The 22,380-nt window shown below is 40.4% G+C and overlaps 1 protein-coding gene across 4 annotated transcripts in view; it reads right to left on the bottom strand.

Moving 5' to 3' along the window:
• AFF1 (ALF transcription elongation factor 1) overlaps nucleotides 1-21,901 on the bottom strand; it is a 174,353-nt gene extending 152,452 nt beyond the window's left edge. Inside the window, exons 1-2 of one of the 4 annotated variants that reach the window (XM_087875112.1) lie at nucleotides 21,625-21,901; nucleotides 7,411-7,470 (exon numbers count right to left, since the gene is read on the bottom strand). In XM_087875112.1, the coding sequence (XP_087731238.1) occupies nucleotides 7,411-7,442 (32 nt within the window). In that variant the 5' untranslated portion in view covers nucleotides 7,443-7,470; nucleotides 21,625-21,901. The remainder of the gene's footprint in view (nucleotides 1-7,410; nucleotides 7,471-21,624) is intronic. The other 3 variants (XM_034440438.3, XM_087875115.1, XM_087875116.1) reach the window with 3 other exon arrangements.
• Between the last annotated feature and the right edge of the window lie 479 nt (nucleotides 21,902-22,380).

Genomic DNA, 22,380 nt, shown 5'->3' with positions numbered 1-22,380 from the left:
CATTTTGAATAATATCCAGTTTTGGTTGCCGCCATATAAAAGAGAATATAGAGAACAGCAACAAAGATTAGGGGAATGTAAATAAAATGTACAAAGGTTGCAGGCACTGGGCGTGTCTACTTTAATGAAAAGAAGCGACACAACAGCAGTGTTTCAATATCTCGGGGGCTGCCCCAAAGAAGAGAGGGTCAGCTTATTCTCCAAAGCATCAGAAGGCAGGACAAGAAGCAACGGATGGAAACTAATCAAGGAGGGAAGCAACCTCTTTTTGACTCGGTATACAGGTCCTCAATGGAAGGGGAGGGGGCAGACCCACAGAAAAAACGCAGCCCATTGACAACTCCCTTACTCAATTCATTTGTTCAACACTTTGCTCTCAATATGACCAGAGCATGATGTGTTGCTATGTTTCTTCTATTAAAATACAATTACTACCAACCTTAGTAGTACAGTGGTTTAATGCACCCTGTTATTAACACAGCTGCCTGCAATTTCTGCAGGTTCGAATCTTACCAGGCTCAAGGTTGACTCAGCCTTCCATCCTTTCTAAGGTAGGTTAAATGAGGACCCAGTTTGTGGGGGCAATAAGCTGACTTTGTGTAAAATATACAAAAGTATGAAGGCTATTGCTTAACGCATTGTAAGCCGCCCTGAGTCTCCGGAGAAGGGCAGCATATAAATCAAATTAAAAAAAAAAAAAAACCTGCCTTCTGTTGAGGACCTGTATACTGCATGAATCAAAAAAAGGGCTGTGAAAATATTTACAGACCCCTGGCATCCTGGACATAAACTGTTTCAACTCCTGCTGTGAAAATGATGCTATAGAGCACTTCACCACAGAACAACTAGACACAAGAGTTTTTCCCTGAACACCATCACTCTGCTAAACAAATTATTCTCTCAACACTGTCAAACTATTCACTAAGTCTGCATTACTATTACTATTAATCTTCTCATTGTTCCTATCACCTATTTTTTCCCACTTATGATTGTATGGCTGTAACCTTGTTGCTGGTATCCTTAAGATTTATATTGACTGTTTCCCTATGACTATCATTAAGTGTTGTACCTTATGATTCTTGACGAATGTATATTTTCTTTTATGTACATTTGAGAGCGTATGCACCAAGACAAATTCCTTGTGTGTCCAATCACACTTGGCCAATAAAGAATTCTATTCTGTTCTGTTCATATTGTTAGGGGATAGAATAATTACTGGTTTCAAGCAAAATCTCTTGGATAAAGTAAAAATAATGCCTTGGTCCGGCACCAAGCATTTTTTTAAAATCATAACATAGAGCACACGGTATTTTAAAACCATTGATTAGGTAGTCTTTGACTTACGACTACAACGGAGCCAAAAATGTATGTTGTTAAGCAAGACAGTTGTTAAATGACTTTTGCCCCATCTTTATGATCTTTCTTGCCACAATTGTTAAAGGAATCACTGCAGTTGCTAAGTGAGTAACACGGTTGTTAAGTGAATCTGGCTTCCTCATTGACATTGCTGGTCATAAATATACATGCCAGCTGCCAAGTGTCTGAATTTTGATCACATGACCATGGGGATGCTGCAATAGTTGTAAATGTGAAAAATTATCAGTTATAACAGTGGTGGGTTTCAAAAATGTTTACTACCGGTTCTGTGGGTGTGGCATGGTGGGTGTGGCATGGCTTGGTGGGCGTGGCAGGGGAAGGATACTGTAAAATCTCCATTCCCACCCCAATCCAGGGGAAGGTTACTGCAAAATCCCCATTTCCTCCCCACTCCAGGGGAAGGTTACTGCAAAATCTCCATTTCCTCCCGATCAGCTGGGACTCGGGAGGCAGAGAATAGATGGGGGCGGGGCCAGTCAGAGGTGGTATTTACCGGTTGTCCAAACTACTCAAAATTTCTACTACCGGTTCTCCAGAACTGGTCAGAACCTGCTGAATACCACCTCTGGTGGTGGTGTAACTTTGAATGGTCACTAAATAAAGGGTTATAAATAGAAGACTACCTGTATTTAGCAGCTATGTCACTCCTCTCACACTTTTAAATAATTCTTACTAAAATCATTACATGCACGGTCTTATGAAAAGTGTGCGTGGCTGACATTATAAAAATATCTACATCTAAAATTAACAGATTGACTACTTGAATATGTTCAACTAAATCTCTTTAGCTTGATTGCACGCATAATTGCTTTAATTCCCTGCTTAGTTACGAAGTTTCTAGAAAACCTGGAACTAATCCCTTTATTTCATCTAATCCTGTTTCACAGGATTGTTGAGACTAAAAAAGGAAAATATTCTGTGTTATCTTGAGAATATTAGAGAAAAGACAAACCAATGTAACTCATTATTTTATCCTATGCAATCTCTTAAAAATGGCTAAAATACCACTGTATCATAATAATACAATGTATTTATGTATGCTTTATAACACTACTAATGAAATTTAAACTTATTAAATTTGATTATACCAAATGAGAGAGAAACATAGTTTTTTCAATTCATAAATTTCTCTTTGTTAAATCATTCACTTCTATATTGAATGAATATATTCTTCAAAGTACAGCAGGTATTATTTGCAGTATAATATGGACAGGTGGTTTTAGATAATACATCCCCTTGCTTACCGTATATTACAGCTCAGACTATTGTTCCAATGCACTAAAAATTCTAAGCAAGTTTTAAGACTTTTTTTTCAATAAAAGGGTTTTAAAAAACAGACTTAGCTGTGTAAAAATCATATAGATTCCTATATCCACTTCTGGAAGTAAAAGCTGTTTTTTTAAAGACTGATACTGTGTTGGAAAGGAAATTGAAGGGTTTTTTTTTATTTTGTATAATTTTGGTAGTCAGTTATTTTTCCAACAAGAATTTATTTCAAACAGGATTATTTATTTTTTTTGCATTAAGATAAATTTCGAATATTGATTCTGCAGAATCCAAAATATAGGATGTGGAAGAAATGCTTAGCAGCAAGAAGACGGGCTGGGCCGCCTGTTGCACAAGTGTTTTAGATTTCAGAACAACCCTGATGGGGAAAACCTCAAATTGCATGTAGATGCAGCGAAGATCAAATGAAGCCTTTAAGGTACAGCTGTGTGCTTACCAGCATGCTTGCTTTTATCTCGAAAAAAGGAGCTGTCAGGTTAGGAGAACAAGTAACACAAGGACAAGTAGATAATCAAAAGCCCGCAACAGAGTAAACAGTGCAAAACAAAGATAAAAAACGAAGTCAGCCTCTCCTTTCTCTTACTCTCTCTCACATTTGCATCCATTTAAAGCCCAAGAAAAAGGAAGAAGAAATGAAAGGAGTTCCAGTGCACTTTAAAAACTCCAAACTTCCAATATTCGAAACAAATATGGGACTAAAAAGTTTCAAATAGTATATGAATGAATATTTGGATTTAAGAAGATATGTTATTACTTAGTTACGTAAATAGGGAGTTAAAGCGAAAAAGGGATGAAAAGAGTTTATAGATAGTTAGCATATGTTAGATTAAGATTGCTAAATGAAATACCCTGTATTTCGCTCTGGGAAGTCGGGGGGGAGGGGGGAGGGAGAAGGGGGAGGGGAGGGAGGGGAGGCTCAAAACTTGGTTAAAATGTTTGTAAAAACTTTTCAATAAAAAAAAAAACCTCCAAACTTCCAAAAGTCTCAGATGGGCAGGGCAAAATATAAAAGCCGAGCTATTTCTGAATCAGAAGCAGCACACACGCACCGATTTGAACGTTATTAGTACCACAATATAAAAAAAGATGTTGCGACTCTGGAAAGAGTGCAGAGAGGAGCAACAAAAATGATTAGGGGACTGGAGGCTAAAACACATGAAGAATGATTTCAAGAATTGGGTATGTCTAGTTTAATAAAAAGAAGGACCAGGGGTGATTATAGCAGTGTTCCAACAAACTAGACATAGGAGCCATGGTGGCGCAGTGGTTAGAGTGCAGTACTGCAGGTTACCTCTGCTCACTGCTGGCTGCCTGCAATTTGGCAGTTCAAATCTCACCAGGCTCAAGGTTGACTCAGCCTTCCATCCTTCCAAGGTGGGTAAAATGAGGACCCAAATTGTTGGGGGCAAGAGGCTGACTCTGTAAACCGCTTAGAGAGGGCTATAAAGCACTGTAAAGTGGTATATAAGTCTAAGTGCTATTGCCATTGCTATTGAGGGGCTGCCACAAAAAAGAAGGGGTCAACTTATTTTCCAAAGCAGCAGAAGGCAAGACATGAAGCAACCTAGAACTAAGGAGAAGTGTCCCAACAGCGAGAACAATTAACCAGTGGAACCACTTGCATTCAGAAGTTGTGGTTGCTCCATAACTTTTAAGAAGAGACTCTGTGGACAGCCACTTGCCAGAAATGGTATAGGGTCTCCTGCTTGAGCAGTGGGTTGGTCTAGAAGACCTCTAAGGTCCCTTCCTATTCTGTTATTTATTCTGAACAGAAGGCACTGCTTTTGGTTACTCTTCCCATCATCAACCTAAACCAGAAACCCTATTAATAATAACAGTTCTTTAGAAGGCCTTTGCAATTCACAGCCTTAACACAGACAGAAGCGCACACAAATTGGTCAAGCATCTAATAAAATACTGAGGCAAACTTCAGCCAAGACAAATGAAGTCTCATTAATTAAGAGGATAGTCTTAACCACCATTTGCATCCCAAAGAAGTTTCTCTACAGTGGAAGGTGAAAGAGTCAGCTGCCCATTGTGAATCCCAGTTCTTTAAACATGCAAACAAGGACCCTTTCATTTTATTTTGCAAACAAATGAACTCCTGTTGAGGAAGGGCTCCCCACCGAGCAACATCCTGAAATCATCCAGTTCCCCAGCTAAAATTCGTAGCTTCAGAAACAGCACGTAAAATTTTTTAGAGGAAAAAGTACAGTGCATCCTAGAACATCCACCATGGATATTCGTTTTTCATTCAGGAGTCCAAAGTTATCCTACATACTTTCATCCGTCGCTTGTTAGAACCCTTTGAAAATTTCCTATCATCGTGAGCCCTATAAAGGGACAGTTTCACTGATAAAGATTAGACTATGTATCATCAACAAATATTACGGTGTGTACTTTGTCCAAAGTCAGCCCTAAGGCCATTTTGGCATCAATCACTATCACACCAGGAGTTGTGATGGGAACACTGAATACCTTTCTAAAACATGTGGTGCAGTGGTGGGTTGGCCCCAGTTTGGACCAGTTCGCAAGAACCGGTAGTAAAACCGGCAGGAGGCTCCACCCACTGACCCGGACGTCGTCATAGGTGATCTGCACATGTGCAGAAGAGCACGGGCGCAATGCAAACCGGTAGTAAAGGTAAGGAGAACCCATCCCTGATGCGGTGCTTAAACGCAGAATATAATCCAACTTTAAAAAAAAAAAAAACTGGTCTAAAATATAATCTAAAACCTAAAGTTAACCTGCTCTTTATCCTATCTGCTCTACATTTTGGTACAACTATTTCCAATCTTTCTGACATCCAGAAGTCTTGCAGTATCTTCATCATACCACTTAGATTTTTGAGAATCGCATTCTATGCCTACCAATGCTTCCATGACAAAAAGTGTGTAAATGTTCTAGGACTCTTGGCTACAATTTACTCCAAGAGACCCAAGGTCTCCTCCTTGGACACAGTATTTATGGTACCAGTGAGGTATACAGATGACCACAATTGAGCCCAAAATTTCTGTTGCCAAGTGGGTTTTGTCCCATTTTACGACCTTTCATGCTAGACTTGTTAAGTGAATCAGTAATCAGTGGTTTAGTAACAAGTTGTTAAAGGGAGTCTGGCTTCCCCAATGATTTTGCTTGTCAGAAGGTTGCAAAAGGGGATTGCATGACCCTGGTTCACTGCAACAGTCATAGGTAAAGGTAAAGGTTCCCCTTGCACATATGTGCTAGTCATTCCCAACTCTAGGGGGCGATGCTCATCTCCGTTTCAAAGCCGAAGAGCCAGCGCTGTCCGAAGACGTCTCCGTGGTCATGTGGCCGGCATGACTAAACGCCAAAGGCGCATGGGATGCTGTTACCTTCCCACCAAAGGTGGTCCCTATTTTTCTACTTGCATTTTTTACGTGCTTTCGAACTGCTAGGTTGGCAGACAAGTAACGGGAGCTCATCCTGTTATGCGGCACTAGGGATTCGAACTGCAGAACTGCCGACCTTTCGATCGGCAAGCTCTGCGTCTTAGCGTCCCACTGCAACACTCATAAATACATGCCAATTGCCAATTTTGATCACATGACAATGGGGATGCTGCAACAGTGACAAGTGTGAAAAACAATCATGTCACTTTTTGCAGTGCTGTTTTAACTTCACACCGTCAACTATACGATTGGTTGTAAGTAAAGGACTACCTATACTCACATACTTTCTACCTTTTAGTCACATTTCCAAAAGAATTGCTTCAAGAAAGGCCAATGTTATGCAGAGGTAGCTGTGACAGGCAGTTAGGAGGGTGCTTAGTGTGCCAGAATGGCTGAGCACAGAATTTTAGCAAGAAGCTACAAACAGGAATCTCAACGTTTTTGTAAACTGCTCTTCCTCATCTCCACTGCTGTAGAAGTAGCGTCTTCTTGATAGATGGTGCTTCATCGCCGTGCCACCGTCATTCTGGAAAGCTTAATAGTTTCGTTTTCCTTGTTCTACAAGCAGCACATCCTTTTGCAAGCAACTGAATGTAACATATGCAGAAGCTTATGTGTTCCTGACAGTGAGAGAGGAAGCTGCAAAGAGTGTTAAAATAACTTGATTTATATGCCAGTTAGGAATCAAGACAAGAATCCACAGGCAGAAAACAATTTGTTCTTCAGATTCCCTGCAACTGTCAGATTTGTCTTCGTGAGATATCGGATGCAGGTTAAGAAAGATGCATGTCCAGGCAGAACAGTACTCCAGAGAATATGGCTTTTTACATATTAAAGTTTTAAAATTTGAATATGTACTCTTGTGATCTAGGAACATTGATGTTGCACAGCCCAAATTAGCCCCCTCAAGCACCTTTTTAGTCAAAAAAAGGCAGGGTACAATTTTTAACTAGCATAAAATAATTATCAATCAATTCAAAATAGTGCAAACTATAACTATATTTGGCAGAATTTCCTCAATCTCAGCAAGTTTAAGATAAAGCAGATTTCAACTCCTGGAATTCCCCAGCCCTGAATCCCTCCTCCATCCCTCCCACCCACCCCCAAAGCTGGTTGGGAAATTCATGGAGTTGAAGTCCATACTTAAAAAGTCGCTGAGATTGGGCAACTGATATACAGGAAGTAATAAAGTTCTTTCAAAACAGTGAAGTCAACCACCACATCTATTCATATGTCCTCTGAAAAAAAAAATCCAGGATGGGACTAATTTACCTGTTAGCTCATCTCTGAAAATAGCCGCTGATTTAATAAAAAGTAAAGAATAAAATCTTACCTGTTTTTGTTGCTTGTGTTTGTGGAAGTCATCTCGAGAATTCTGTGCAAATCAGATCATCTTGGAAAGAAAAAATAAATATCAGCCGCCAACTGATGATGTGTTTTTCTGAAGAAGGTCATCCTATTTATATACTGCTTTTAAATTACAATGTCATTTCCATTTCCATTTTTCTTTCTCTCTCTCTCTCTCTCTCTCTCTCTCTCTCTCTCTCTCTCTCTCTCTCTCCTCTCATTATTTCTTTTTCATACAAGATTTTTGAGGAAAGCTTTAAGGAGGCATTTAATAATCTGAAAAGCTATGTCCTTTACAATGACAATGAAATTTAATTTAGATCAAATAGCTTAATACCCTTTACATAGTGCAAGACGAAACGCTCAACTCGCTATGGATAAGAAAGCTCATTTTGGACCAATATTTACTCCACAAAAAGAACATGTTTCCTTCCAAATAAATACCCGCAGGAAGGGATCCCTAGAAATATAAAAATAGGGAACAACTTGCTGAAAAACCTGGCTGACTTTGAAGATTATTTTCGGCTCTGTAATTGAAGAAACTGCTTATGTAATATGTTTTAACTGTACTTTTCTTGGTTCTGCTGCTTATCCTTTTTGCTTTCATTTTGCCCTCTTTCATCTTTCATTGGATCCCATCTCCAACCTATTTTTTTTTTCCTTTTGTTTTTGCTGGAAGTGGACAGAAGAATTTATGTAAGTTGCACTTGTCACCGTGTGTAACCTCCACGAGGGAGGTTTTTGTTATTTGTATTAATGTAGGAGTTATTTGTTTCAATGGGGAAACATCGTTTTATGTGCAATTAATTCCATAGGTATGCAGGTTTGTATAATAGAAGCCTTCCTCTGTTGTACAAATCTGGACTATCAGTAATATCAGAAAGATCCTGAAAAACCTCTTATCACTATATAGTAGTACTTGGATTTTTGCAACCCAGAAGCGTGGACACTAATAAGTTCCTGTTGTTCTTAAGCACTGTCAGAAATGAAAATAGGAGTTTTTTTCTTGGATATTCTGGTGTTATATTCTCATACCTGTGGCCACCCAAATTGTTGAGAATGCAATTTAGATATGAATGTTTGAAGCCCAAATATAGGAGAGTTACCTTTTTTTGGAATGTGGCTTAATATACAAATATGCATTGATAGATATGATAAAAAATATTGTGTAACACATGGACATATTTATTGGCATTGACTGTTCCCAGTTGGAAATTCTAAGAGTTGTTGTATTTGGGTGTGTTTCAGTGGTGGGTTCTTCCCGGTTCGGCCCGGTTCGCGAGAGCCGGTAGCGGTGACGATATGACGTCACCGAACCGGTTCTCTGTCTTTGGGAGCTGGGCCCTCCCGCCCGCCCCGGCGTTATACCGACCTTATATGTCGTTTTTTTCGCCCAGCTGAGAGGTGCAGCAGAGCGGATTGCCGCACCTCAGCTGGGCAGATTCACAACGCGCTTGTGCGAAACGCAAGTTTGGTGTCCTGCGAGCGAACCGAGCATGTGTGCGACGATCGTGTGCAAAGCACGCAACCGAAGAGGCGATTGCGCGCAAAGTGCGCACACAAAGAGAACCAGTAGTAAAGGTAAGTAGAACCCACCCCTGGTGTGTTTGTCTCTGTTTCAGTGCAGTGGGTAAACCTAAGCTGTGAAAGCTGGACATTGCATAAGGTACAAAATCCTAGTAAGACCACACCTGGAATACTGCAATCAATTTTGGTCACCGTATTACAAAAAAAGATGTTGAGACTTTGGAAAAAGTTCAGTGAAGAGCAACTAAGATGATGAAAAGTCCTGGAGACTAAACCATATGAAGAACAGCTGCAGGTTTTGGGTCTGTCTAGTCTAAAGAAAAGAAGGATTAGGGGTGACATGATAGCAGTATTCCAGTATTTGAGGGGCTGCCACAAAGAAGAGGGGGTGAAATTATTCTCCAAAGCACCGGAGGACAGGACAAGAAATAATGGTTGGAAATTAATCAAAGCGAGAAGCAACCTGGAATTAAGGAGAAACTTCCTGACAGTGAGGACAATTAACCAGTGGAACAGATTGCCTTCAGAAATCTTGGATGTGCCATCACTGGAGGTTTTTAAGAAGAGACCGGATAGTCACTTGACAGAGATGGTACAGGTTCTCCTGCTTCAGCAGAGGGCTGGACTAGAAGACCTCCAAGATCCCTTCCAACTCTATTCTATTCTAGTATTCTACACATATACATATACATACACATCAGTGGTGGGTTTCAAAATTTTTTACTACCAATTCTGTGGGTGTAGCTTGATGGGCATGGCATAGCTTTGTGGGTGTGGCTTTGTGGGCATGGGGAAGGATACTGTAAAATCCTCATTCCCTCCCCACTCCAGGGGAAGGATACTGTAAAATCCCCATTCCCACCCCACTCCAGGGGAAGGTTACTGCAAAATCCCCATTTCCTCCCGATCAGCTGGGACTTGGGACACAGAGAATAGATGGGGGCGGGGCCAGTCAGAATTTTTACTACCGGTTCTCCGAACTACTCAAAATTTCTGCTACCGGTTCTCCTGAACTGGTCATAACCTGCTGAAATCCACCTCTGATACACATAACACTGTGGACAAACCAGAAAATAAATACATGGATTATAGAAAAATAAATAAATCCAGATACAGGTAATCCTTGACTTATTTATCACAATGGATTAAGTTACAGCGGTGATGAGTGGATCAGTAGAAGATCTGAGTCAACATCAACTTGATAACACATCATCAATTCATAAATATGGGGGTACGGAACTGGCTTAAATTCAGAACTGTCTTCCTTTCAGATAAATGCCTATTTAAGCTATAAATGCCAATCCATTTACAGGTTGGTTAAAAATATCAGAAGGAAATGGAACGCAGAGGAAGAATTCAAGTAAATATTAGCAAAACAAGCAGCGGGAACACTAGACATGGTGTTCCTTTCCCAACAACACAAATGGACTTTCCCCCCACATCCTCCAGTATGCGTGCCATTTACTATCTCACAGTCATCTTCAGCATTTTAAGAATGCCAAAATGCCAGAGGCTTCTTCCAGAGCAAAGCATAGCAAGGTAGTTCTTTTTAAAGTGGTTTTCTGAAAGCCAGCATTATTTTCCCCAGTAGCCTTCAAGTCTAGAATGTTTAGTTACTGAAAATACTTACAAAGTAGATATACAATAATTAAATCCTTGGAAAACCCCTATAAATTCCTTCCTTCCTTCCTTCCTTCCTTCCTTCCTTCCTTCCTTCCTTCCTTCCTTCCTCCCTCCCTCCCTCCCTCCTTCCCCTCCCCTCCCTTCTTTTTCTCTCTTCTTTTCTCCCTTTCTCCCTTCTTTCCACACAGCATGTAAAAGGTTCTGTAGGAAAAATGAGAGCAGCTATAATTTCTGAGAATTCAATGAAAAGCCTAATGTAGCCAGGAAGAAGTAGGATCTCATATTTTATGGTGTATCAAAGCTGGCCCATATATTCTAACTAGTCAATGGAGGCTAAAATAAAAATATCTGCTGTAGAAGAGGATTTCCTAATTGAGGAAACATTTGTTTCAAGAACTTTTAAGATAGTAGCAGACAGTGGATCATGTGGATCAGGCTGAAAATGTTTTTTTTGAAACCAGTTTAGTCCAAAAATTAGAAAAACACAAACTGGTGAATTCAAAAGTGGTTAGTGTTAGTATAAAGACAAGGAAATTTTGGATACAAATCCATATGTGGTTAGAAAAAAAGACCAGGCAACATATAGAGTTTAAGACAGAATTATTTTTATTTGTCATTATATCGAATGGCTATGAAAAAGGGACAATATACCTAATATTACACATCTTGATCGCAGCAAGAATTGTGTATGCGCAGCAGTGGAAGAGCGAAAACACCCTTCAGAGGAGGAGACAATAAGGAAGATCTTAGTCTGTGCGGAAATGGATAGACTAACACTAAAAATAAAAGATAAAGGAGATACAGAATACTATGGTACATGAAATAGTTTCTATCAATGGTTAGAAGGTAGAAGTCGGAATGCGAAAGAATCAGGTTAGGTGGACATGGAAAGAGATACTATGCATGTATTAGAATATAGGTATTAGAATGATAGGGGGATGCGGTAGCTCAGTGACTAAGACGGTGAGCTTGTCGATCAAAAGGTCGGCAGTTCAGCGGTTCGAATCCCTAGTGCCGCATAACGGGGTGAGCTCCCATGACTCGTCCCAGCTTCTGCCAACTTAGCAATTCAAAAGCACGTAAAAAATGCAAGTAGAAAAATAGGGACCAGCTATGGTGGGAAGGTAACAGCGTTCCATGTACCTTTGGTGTTTAGTCATGCCGGCCACATGACCACGGAGACATCTTCAGACAGTGCTGGCTCTTCAGCTTTGAAACGGAGATGAGCACCGCCCCCTAGAGTCAGGAATGACTAGCACATATGTGCGAGGGGAAACTTTACCTTTATTAGAATGATAGATAAGTTGACATTCTAGAATACGATGGTCAGAAATAACTGTACAACACTAGCACTGATTAAAATTGTATATATGTTATTTTGTCTTTACCTTTGTTTCATGGCAAGTGGAATGCCAGGACAATGACATTGTATTCAATATATTTATATGTAAACAATAAAAATATATTTTTTTAAAAAATGTTTAGCATCGAATTGAACATGCTCAATGCTGCTTTTCTAGGAGGAAAGGCAATGTATATGCAGCACTTTTTTTTTATTATTAAGAAAGAATGCAGCTGTCTTGGATATGGAGCAATGTTCACTTTAACCACAGAGGTGTGCAAGATTTCACTTTCTGTCTGGGCAAGGTTGCCAACCAGTTATCTCTGTCCTTATCTCTTATGGGTTGCAAATCAGCAGAGGTTTCAGAGGATGCTGCGAACATGTACCAGCTAGCAAGTGATAGTTTTACCAAATCACTCGCAGGTTGTCAGGCTCGGAAAATTGTGCTGAGTAAAATCACGCCCAGCACGATTGGTGTGCTGGGATGGAGAGTCTGTGTAGCTCCAGTTTTTGGAACAAGAAAAGCAGGAAAAACGAAACCCGCGAAAATGTGACCGTAGGAATGTTTCTCCAACCACAAAGGTCCATGAAAAATCCCATCCCATGTTTTTCTTCCCACCGCTTGTGTTTGAAAGGAAAACATTTCAACTTATGCAGTTTTCACTTGAAATGCAGCCTAAAGCAAATTCTGAACAGAAGCCACAGTGCTGGCTATTTTAAGGTGGGCTCTGCTGAAAACATGCAATTTAACGAAGACCACTGTTTTGGGGCCCTGTCAGTTGAGATGGACCTTCAGAAGTTTCAAATCAACTATAACTATAGTCAAGAAAAGCTAAAACGATTAAATCATGCACGATCAATATTTACTTTATTAAAACAATTTGTGTTGATGCATTAAATATTAAATATTGTTCTGGCTTTTCTCCATCCATTTATTTTAGCCTGGTGCCATTCATTTTTTTAAATTTTTTTTATTGAAAATTATTAAAAAATACAGAAAAAAAAGTATAACAATATGAATATGCCTTCAGATTGGTTCTTCAAACAAAATCCAATGTGATTTTGGCCAGGCGAAAAACAACAACCTCTGGTTAGTTTATTTTGTGAATTTATATTTTGGGTTAAACGTTTTGAGTAATGATGCCAGGGTAGGATATATATAATCCAAAGTTTGCTCGTCTTTATTAATTCAGATGAGCTGAATACATAATTATTGTAATAACTATCCTCTTTACTTCCAATGTATTCATTAAACACAGACTATTTTTAATGCTTTTAATTTCTCCGTTTCACAATCTTTAGATCTTAGTTACCATTAATTAATGTACTGAATTTAGACAGTTGCCCAATTCACAGGAGTGATTTTGGGCGACTTACAATTTGAAGTAACATTAAACACAGGGTAACATAAATGAAGATCTTCAGACTACGAAAACTGCAGGCTAATGAAATAACATAACTAACAATAAAAGAAGCAAATAAAGCTATCAAGACACAACTCATTCAAAAGTTTTGCACCCTGCACATGCTCATCCCATTGTTTGGCTCAGTATTTGAGGAAGAACCAAGTCTTTGGAGCCCTGCAGAAGGACAGAAGAGTTGAGGACTCTCAAAATCTCGGGGGAATTTTGTTCCATAGGGCAGGGGCTACATCAGGGAAGATGTATCATTGGGCCCCACTAGGTGATATTAATTCATGGAAGGGACTTGAAGCAGGCCTGTTCTGCCATATCTCGTGAGATAAAACAAGAGAGACCACCGAGTAATCCAGCCTTATGCCACAAAGGGCTATATATGCAGTAACTAGGACAGTGATGGCTAACCTTTTTGCTGTCACGTGCCAAAAGCGGGGGGAATGCGGGGGTCATGCGCGCGCATGTGCCCACACCCATAATTCAATGACCCCTGCGCATGCGCACACAACCCCCGCTTTTGGCACATGATGGCACAGTGGGCCCGGTAGGCCCATTTTTCACCCTCTCCAGAGGCTTTCTAGGAGCCTGGGGAGGGCGAAAACTGCCTTCCCCATCCCCCCGGAGGCCCTCCAGAGTCCGGAAATAGCCCATTTCCCAACTTCCGGTGGGCCCGGAAGGCCCAAAAATCAGCTGGCCGGCACACACATGCACGCTGGAGCTGAGCTAGGGCAACGCTCGCGTGCCCACAGATATGGCTCCGTGTGCCACCTGAGGCATGAGTACCATAGGTTCGCCATCACGCCAGAAGCTTACTGAGAGGTAAGTTCTGAAGCAGTGATATCACTAGGGCAATGTTGGTGAACCTTTTACTCACCAAGTGCTGAACAGGTACGAGCTTTGTGCGCTTCTCGTGCGCACGTGCCATCTGCGCTAGTGCGCGGCTCCTCTCCCGTACGCTGTGCATGCAACTGCACCATCTGCGCAAACTCACCGTGACGACGTGAATTTGACACTCTTGTTCTAGAGTGTGGCTACCCTGAACCTCTTCCCCACTACTCCATCTACATCGGGACTGTACAGGGGTGTCAAACTCACGTTGTGACGGCGGTGTCATGTGACATATCGGGACTTTTTCCCCCTTTGCTAAACTGGGCGTGGGCGTGGCCAGCGCGTGACACATCCGGCTCTCGGGCTGGGAGTTTGACAACCCTGCTCTAAAATCTCTTAGGATATATCAAGTAGGCTGGAAAGTTCATAGCTTTACTTTGGCAAGATTCCGTCCATTAGGTATAAGCAACTGCAGATAGTCCTCGACTCATTAAGCAGTTCATTCTTAATCTGGGCCTCTTTCTGGGAAATCTCTGTGTTGCCAAAGGTCTCACCCGCTGTACCTGCAGGTGCACATTCCATCAGGCCACTTGAGACATAGGTAGGAGCCATCCACCCAGGTGCTTCAAAACATTCAAAACCAGTAGAGGAGGCAACATGTTTTTAACAAAATATTTAGCATTTAAATAGCTATTTATAAAATGATTGTTAGAATTGCAGTAAATAAGATATTGAAGAATAGACATGGAATAAGGAATGCATGCCCCACTGGAATATTTATATATATACTGATGGAAATTTAGTTCAGAAACTCTAGGTCACATTTCTATACACAGGTAGTCCTCAACATACATTCACCGATTGAGCCCAAAATGTCTGTTGCTAAGCGAGACAATTATTAAGAGAGTTTTGCCCCATTTTACGACCGTTCTTGCCGCAGTTGTTAAGTGAATCTGGCTTCCCCACTGACATTGCTTGTCAGAAGCTCGCCGAAGGGGATCACAAGAGCTCTGGACACTGCAACCGTCATAAATCTGAGCTAGTTCACTAAGTCTGCATTACTATTAGTATTAGTCTTCTCATCGTTCCTATCACCCATCTCCTCCCACTTATGACTGCATGAGTGTAACTTTGTTGCTTGTATCCTACAATTTATATTGTTTCCTAGTATGATTAGGTTGCTTATTTGTACTCTATGACTATCATTAAGTGTTGTACCTTATGATTCATGACGAATGTATCTTGTCTTTTTATGTACACTGAGGACATATGCACCAAAGACAAATTCCTTGTGTGTCCAATCACACTTGGCCAATAAAGAATTCTATCGATCTATCTATCGATCTATCTATCGATCTATCTATCGATCTATCTATCGATTTATCTATCTATCTATCTAGTTGCCAAGTGTCTGAATTTTGATCACATCACCATGGAGATGCTATAACAGTTGTAAGTGTGGAAAACGGTCGTAAGTCATTTTTCTAGTGCCGTTGTAACTTATAAAAGTCACCAAACAAATGGTTGTAAGTCAAGGACTCCCTGTATGTAAAACTACAGCATATATGGAGGGGAGGAAATAGCTATATGTCTTTTCAAAACGAAATACTTATTTTAGCTAATTAATTGAGACGTGGCGTTCAAAATGCAGTGTAGCCATTCAGCACCATCTCCCCTTTTGACAGAAGCCGTTTCCCATTTATTAATTATGTTCTGCAAAATTCATGGGTTTTTGTGTACGTGGATGTTATTCTGAATTCAATGCCAATTGTTTGAAAATTAATGGGACAATAGAAATTCCTATTACAGCACCGGTTCAGTGTAGGTGCTTAAATTTCCGTCTGTAGAAATTATGAAATAATCATAGATTAATCATTTAATTCTATAAAATAAATATATGGGTAAAACAAGTTCCTCTTAGCGCAAAAGCCATGGGTTTTAATTAGCTTTTCCTTTTTCTTTTCTTTTTTTTTTTTTGGATATGATCAAAAGGTAGCGATGCTTTCATCTGATAAAAAAATGCACATCCACATTTATTTATTTTTTTACTTTCTTTTATATTTTACTCTTTGCCAATGACAGTAAGACAAAGTACCCAGCAGGGATTAGAATGATGTTTTTTTTTAATGACACCGAGGAAAGGAGCTGTTCTTAAAAACAAGCGTTATTTTTCAAAGCTTTAGCCAGGAATGTCAAATACAGCCGTCCAGCTGCATATTACTTATTTTGTGAAATCTCAATCTTTTTCTCACTTCAAGTTGTCCTTGGATATATTTGCTCCAAGCCCAGTGATTAATGGATGGCTTAGGCTCCATGGAGTCAACAGAGTGACGGAACACAGCTATTGCAAAATTCATAGCTATATGATATCTTTATTAAGATCTGCCAAAATATACAAAGGGGTGTGCCACTTTCCGAGTCCTCCAAAACTCTTGATTAATCCCCATTTCAGTAACTCAGAAACTTGCATAGCCTTCTGGGTGGTTTCAGTTAATCCTAATAAAGCAGGGTGTCAAACTCGATTTCATTGAGGGACGCATCAGGGTTGGGTTTGACCTGGGAAGAGGGGGGGCAGGATGTGTGTGGCCAGCTCAACATCACTGGTCAACGCTCAGTTTTCGGCTGCGACAGCCTCCTGCGGCCCTTTGCCAGAAAAAAAACGGAGCTGGGGGGGGCACACACAGCCTTCCCGAGTTCCATTTTTGCTGGCAGAGGCACCGCAAGCTGGTCCTTTGCTGTCTCCCGGGCGGCCCTGCGGGCCAGATCTAAGCACCACACAGGCCAGATCTGGCCCACAGGCCTTGAGTTTGACACCCCTGTAATAAAGAAATTGCTAAAAATTCTGGTTTTGGTTTTCCATGAGCTTTGGCAGAAAACTTTTCAAGCACAGATGGTCCTAAACACAATCAAGCCCAAAATTTCTGTGGTTAAGCGAGACCTTTGTCCAGTGAGTTTTGCCCCCATTTTACGACTTTTCTTACCACAGTTGTTAAGTGGATCATTGCAGTTGATAAGTAACCTGGTTGTTTAAGTGAATCTGGCTTCCCCATTTTCAGAAGGGTGCAAAAGGGGATCGTGTGACCTTGGGACACAGCAACGGTCATAAGTGTGAATCGGTTGCCAAGCATCTGAATTTTGATCGCCTGATCATGGGGATGCTGCAAAGGTTGTAACTCTGAAAGATGGTCATTTTTTTCAGGGCCGTTATAACTTTGGATGGTCACTAAGTAAACTTTTGTAAGTCAAGGACTATCTATATAGCTCCTAAGGAACACAGTAACAAGTAAGGGGAAGAGCTGAGTGCGAGACTGTTGAAGAAGAGACCTCCAGTGCAAGGGTGGGTTCTAAATTTTTTTACTACTGGTTATGTGGGCGTGGCTTATTTTGTGGGCGTGGCTTGGTCATGTGACAATTCTTTAGGATTTAGCAGAGGTACTGGTCTACCAGGCTTTTAACTGCTTGCAGCTGTACCGGTCTACTCATTTGTTTTTGCAGGCACCGGTCTACCACCACACTGCCTTTTAACGCTGATCAGCTGTAGAGCGGCCCTTTGAAGGCCAGCGGCAAGAGTTTACGTTTTTTTCCTTCTAGCCGATCAACTGGGACTCAGGAGGCAGCGAATAGATTGGGGGCAGGGCCAAATAAAAGATAGAAATAATGCGGGGGTGGGGGCAGAACCGGTTCGGTGACGTCATATCGTCACCACTACCGGCTCGGCGGAACCGGGCAGAACCCACCACTGCTCCAGTGCTTCAATTCCACACAGTACGATTTTCCAGAGATGCCTTTTGCTCAGACAAAATGTTGCTCCAAACAAAGCAATAAACGCAATAACAAACATCACAATGAACCTGTCTCTTATCTTACCACATCTCTAATTTAATCATCATTTAATTATTTACTTCTGCATTTCAAATTCATTTCAAGACCGTCTGCAACCGTATTATTACAGCCACACAATTTCACTTTCAGTGTATGTTGATGCAATTCTCTAAATATGTCAAAATCCAACCTTCTGCCTACAAGCAGCCTTTCTCTGCCTCATCAATTTCTAAGATGAATAGACTTTAACTCCCACAATGGGAGTTGAAGTCCACACATCTTAAAAGTTGCCAAAATTCAGAAACACTGCTCTACACTACAGGTAGTCCTCAACGTACGACCACAATTGAGCCCAAAATGCGTGTTGCTAAATGAGAAATTCGTTTTTTTCCCATTTTACGACTTTTCCTGCTACATTTGTTAAGTGAATCACTGCAGTTGTTCGATTAGTAACACCATTGTTAAGTGGAATCTGGTTTCCCCATTGACTTTGCCGGTCAGAAGGTCGCAAAAGCGGATCACATGACTTCCCCTGGACACTGAAACCGTCACAAATGTGAGTCAGTTGCCAAGCATCCAAACGTACATGTGACTATGGGGGGGATGCTGCAATGGTCATAAGGGTGAAAAAGGGTCATAAGTTACACTTTTTTCAGTGCCTTCGAGTAGTCACTAAGCGAACTGTTGTAAGTGGAGGACTACCTATATCAGAAGTGCATAATTTGGAATCTGCCGGTCTCTGTGTGGTTGCCCATACATGGTTGGGATGAATCCTCAGCAGCCCTTAAAACCCCCCATAATTTATGACATTTGGAAAGACAGAGAGAAATGATGAAAGTCACTTTATTAACTATTGCTAGTGTTTTCCATGCAATTTACAGTATTTTTATGTTTTATTTCTGCTTTTGGGTCCTATTTTTTTTTTTTTTTTTTTTGGCTGCATCAGGACAATCTCCCCCACTCATTTTAGGGAATGTAACCTCCAGGGTTGGTTTCAAATGAAATAAAAGAGTTGAAATATCTCTGTGCTTCATAATTGCAAAATACTGCCATGTTTTCCCACTTCATTCTCTGCACTCTATCTACACAGATTCAGTGGAGTGACTCTACTTTTTCAGAGCTTATACATAATAAGCAAAGCCGTTTAAGAAATATAATTCAGTTTAATGTCTTCCAAGGTTCTGAAGTCTATTTTGCATTGCGGCCGAAAGAAGTGCTTAACTGCACACCCTTGCTACACGACTGTGAACATTTACACAACTATCCATCAGCTTATTCCTCAGTGAATCCTACATGCCTACTGCACCAAGAAGAGGAACTAATTGCTACATCTCAATCTAAGCCCACCCAGAGCAACCACTCATGGCATAAAGCAATTTCTTCTTGGGAAAAAAGATCTGCCTTTCTTTTAATTAGAATAGAATAGAATAGAATTCTTTATTGTCCAAGTGTGATAGGACACACAAGGAATTTGTCTTGGTGCATGTGCTCGCAGTATATATAAAAGAAAAGATACGTTCATCAAGAATCATAAGGTACAACACTTAATGATAGTCATAGGGTACAAATAAGCAATCGAATCATACTAGGAAACAATCAATATAAATCATAAGGATACAAGCAACAAAGTTACAGTCATGCAGTCATAAGTGGGAGGAGATGGGTGATAGGAACAATGAGAAGATTAATAGTAATAGTAATGCAGACTTAGTGAATAATTTGACAGTGTTGAGGGAATTATTTGTTTAGCAGAGTGATGGCGTTCGGGAAAAAACTGTTCCTGTGTCTAGTTGTTCTGGTGTGCAGTGCTCCATGGTGTCGTTTTGAGGGTAGGAGTTGAAACCGTTTATGTCCAGGATGCGAAGGGTCTGTAGATATTTTCACAGCCCTCTTTTTGACTCCTGCAGTATACAGGTCCTCAATGGAAGGCAGGTTGGTAGTCATTGTTTTTTTCTGCAGTTCTAATTATTTAATTATTTAATACATTATATTATTAATTTAAAAGAAATTTAAGCATGTGGATGTTTTGTTTTTTTTCTGAGCTGAATAAACCAAAGAAGCTTCTTGGATGAGAAGTGAAACATTTTCAAAGGGGGGAAAAAAACCCCAAGGAAGTCCTGTTGATTTTTGGAAAAAGCACCTTTGGGACAACCTGGATGAGTGAGAATCTCCATAGACATTTTTTTTTAATTGAATTTGTAGCACATATTGTTGTGCATACAACCTAAGAATGCAAAAACAACAACAACAACAACAACAAAAAACTAGCGGAACGACTCGCAACTGGGAAAAACATGACTTTAAAAAAAAAAAACAATCCACGTAACCATTTTTTTTTTTTTAAAGAAAGTTTAAGAATGAAGAAACACTTTGAACCACAACTTGTCAACAAATCCCCGGGCACGTTCCTCTTTGCCATTCAGGCTGGATGCAGCCGAGCAAACACGAACCCACGTCACACACGCCCTGCATGCATAACAATGCGAAATCCAGCAGCACTCACACACCCACAAGGCACACACACGCAAACACACACGTTCTTCGCCAAGACTTCCAAACCCCCACGCAAAAAAGAGAGAGAGAGAAAGAGAGAGATCCGCGTGCAAACGCCCGGCACGACGCGATCGTCGCTAGCTTCACTTTGAAAAGCCAGGATCCCGGGATTTGAAAAAAGAAAAAAAAAAAAAAAGGGGGGGGGGAACCGCAGGAAAAGTTGGAACAAACAAGGAAAAGGGAGGGGAAGGAGGGAGGGAGGGAGCCCTTTAATGAACCAAACCCTCTTCTCCCATCTCCCCCAAACACCCTTTCCACCCCCCCTCCAGGAATGGAAATCTTCCTTCTCTGCAAAGCCAGAAATAGAAACTTTCTTATTTTTTAATTGTAATGCATTATAGATAGACAGACATATAGATATACATACACACACACACACACACACACACACATATATATTAATTTTATTTTTATTTTTTTGCTGAATGGAAATCTTCCTTCTCTGCAAGCCAGAAATAGAAACTTTTTTATTTTTTAATTGCAATGCAATATATATATATATATATATATTTATTTATTTATTTATTTATTTATTTTCCTGAATGGAAATCTTCCTTCTCTGCAAGCCAGACATAGAAACTTTATTTTTTAATTGTAATGCATCATAGATAGATGATACACACACATATATATACATATATATATAGATATATTATTATTTTTTTGCTGAATGGAAATCTTCCTTCTCTGCAAGCCAGACATAGAAACTTTATTTTTTAATTGTAATGCATGATAGATAGATACACACACATATATACATATATATATACAGATATATTAATTTAATTTTTTTTTTTTTTGCTGAATGGAAATCTTCCTTCTCTGCAAGCCAGACATAGAAACTTTATTTTTTAATTGTAATGCATGATAGATAGATACACACACATATATACATATATATATACAGATATATTAATTTAATTTTTTTTTTTTTTTGCTGAATGGAAATCTTCCTTCTCTGCAAGCCAGCTATAGAAACTTTCTTATGTTTTAATTGCAATGCATTATTTTTTTTATTTTTTATTTTTTAAAAAAATTGCTAAGAATTTATTGAGGGAAGAGGGAGGGGGGAGAAATAGGTCTCTCTCACCTTGGCTAAAGCCATGCAGTTCCCATCGGGAGGCGAAGTGCGAAGAACGGGGTGCCTGGAGCCTCCTCCTCCCCACCCTTCTCAAGCCAACCAGCCAGCCAGCCGAGGCAGGTGAAGTGGGCGGGGAGAAGAAACAAAGTTATAAGAACAGCATTTGACGTTCGTTGGCTCGCTGGTTCGCCTCTCTCTCCGGCCAGGGAACTGTTACGGGAGAGCAGCTGGAACTTGGTCACGTGGGGGGGAGAGGCTTGGGCCCAGCCTTCTCGGGATTGGCCCCGCCCAAGCCGACAACCAGAGAACAAATCCAGACAGGTTCTAGCCCCGCCCCCACCTAGGCATTGACAAGCCGAAGCGTCTCCGGAAAAAGCCGAAGAGTTGGATGGGGGGAGTTGTAACCCGCGTTATGGGCGTCATATTTTCAAGGGCAGGAATCCCTTGGGGATGTTAAAACTCCAACGTAGAAAAGCCCCGGTGATTTTATAAATGCAATATTTTTAAAAAAATGTTATCATGCAATTATTTTATCATGCAAACTACAGACAGGTAGATATAACATTTACTAAGAAGATCGAGGTGAAAGAGAGTTCACCTTCTCTGTCTGAAAGAACCAGGCAACATGCAAGAAGAAAAACCACTTTCAAGGCCAGGGGTCTCCAACCTTGGCAACTTTAAGCCTGCTGGACTTCAACTCCCAGAATTTCCCAGCCAGCCAGCTTTGCAGTTCTCACAAATGTTAGATTGTTTTTCAGATATACC

This window comes from Pantherophis guttatus, chromosome 8 (genome assembly GCF_059756535.1).
Source record: "Pantherophis guttatus breed Tessera chromosome 8, ASM5975653v1, whole genome shotgun sequence".
Taxonomy (NCBI): Eukaryota; Metazoa; Chordata; class Lepidosauria; order Squamata; family Colubridae; genus Pantherophis; species Pantherophis guttatus.
This window is presented reverse-complemented; position numbering and strand designations above follow the sequence as displayed.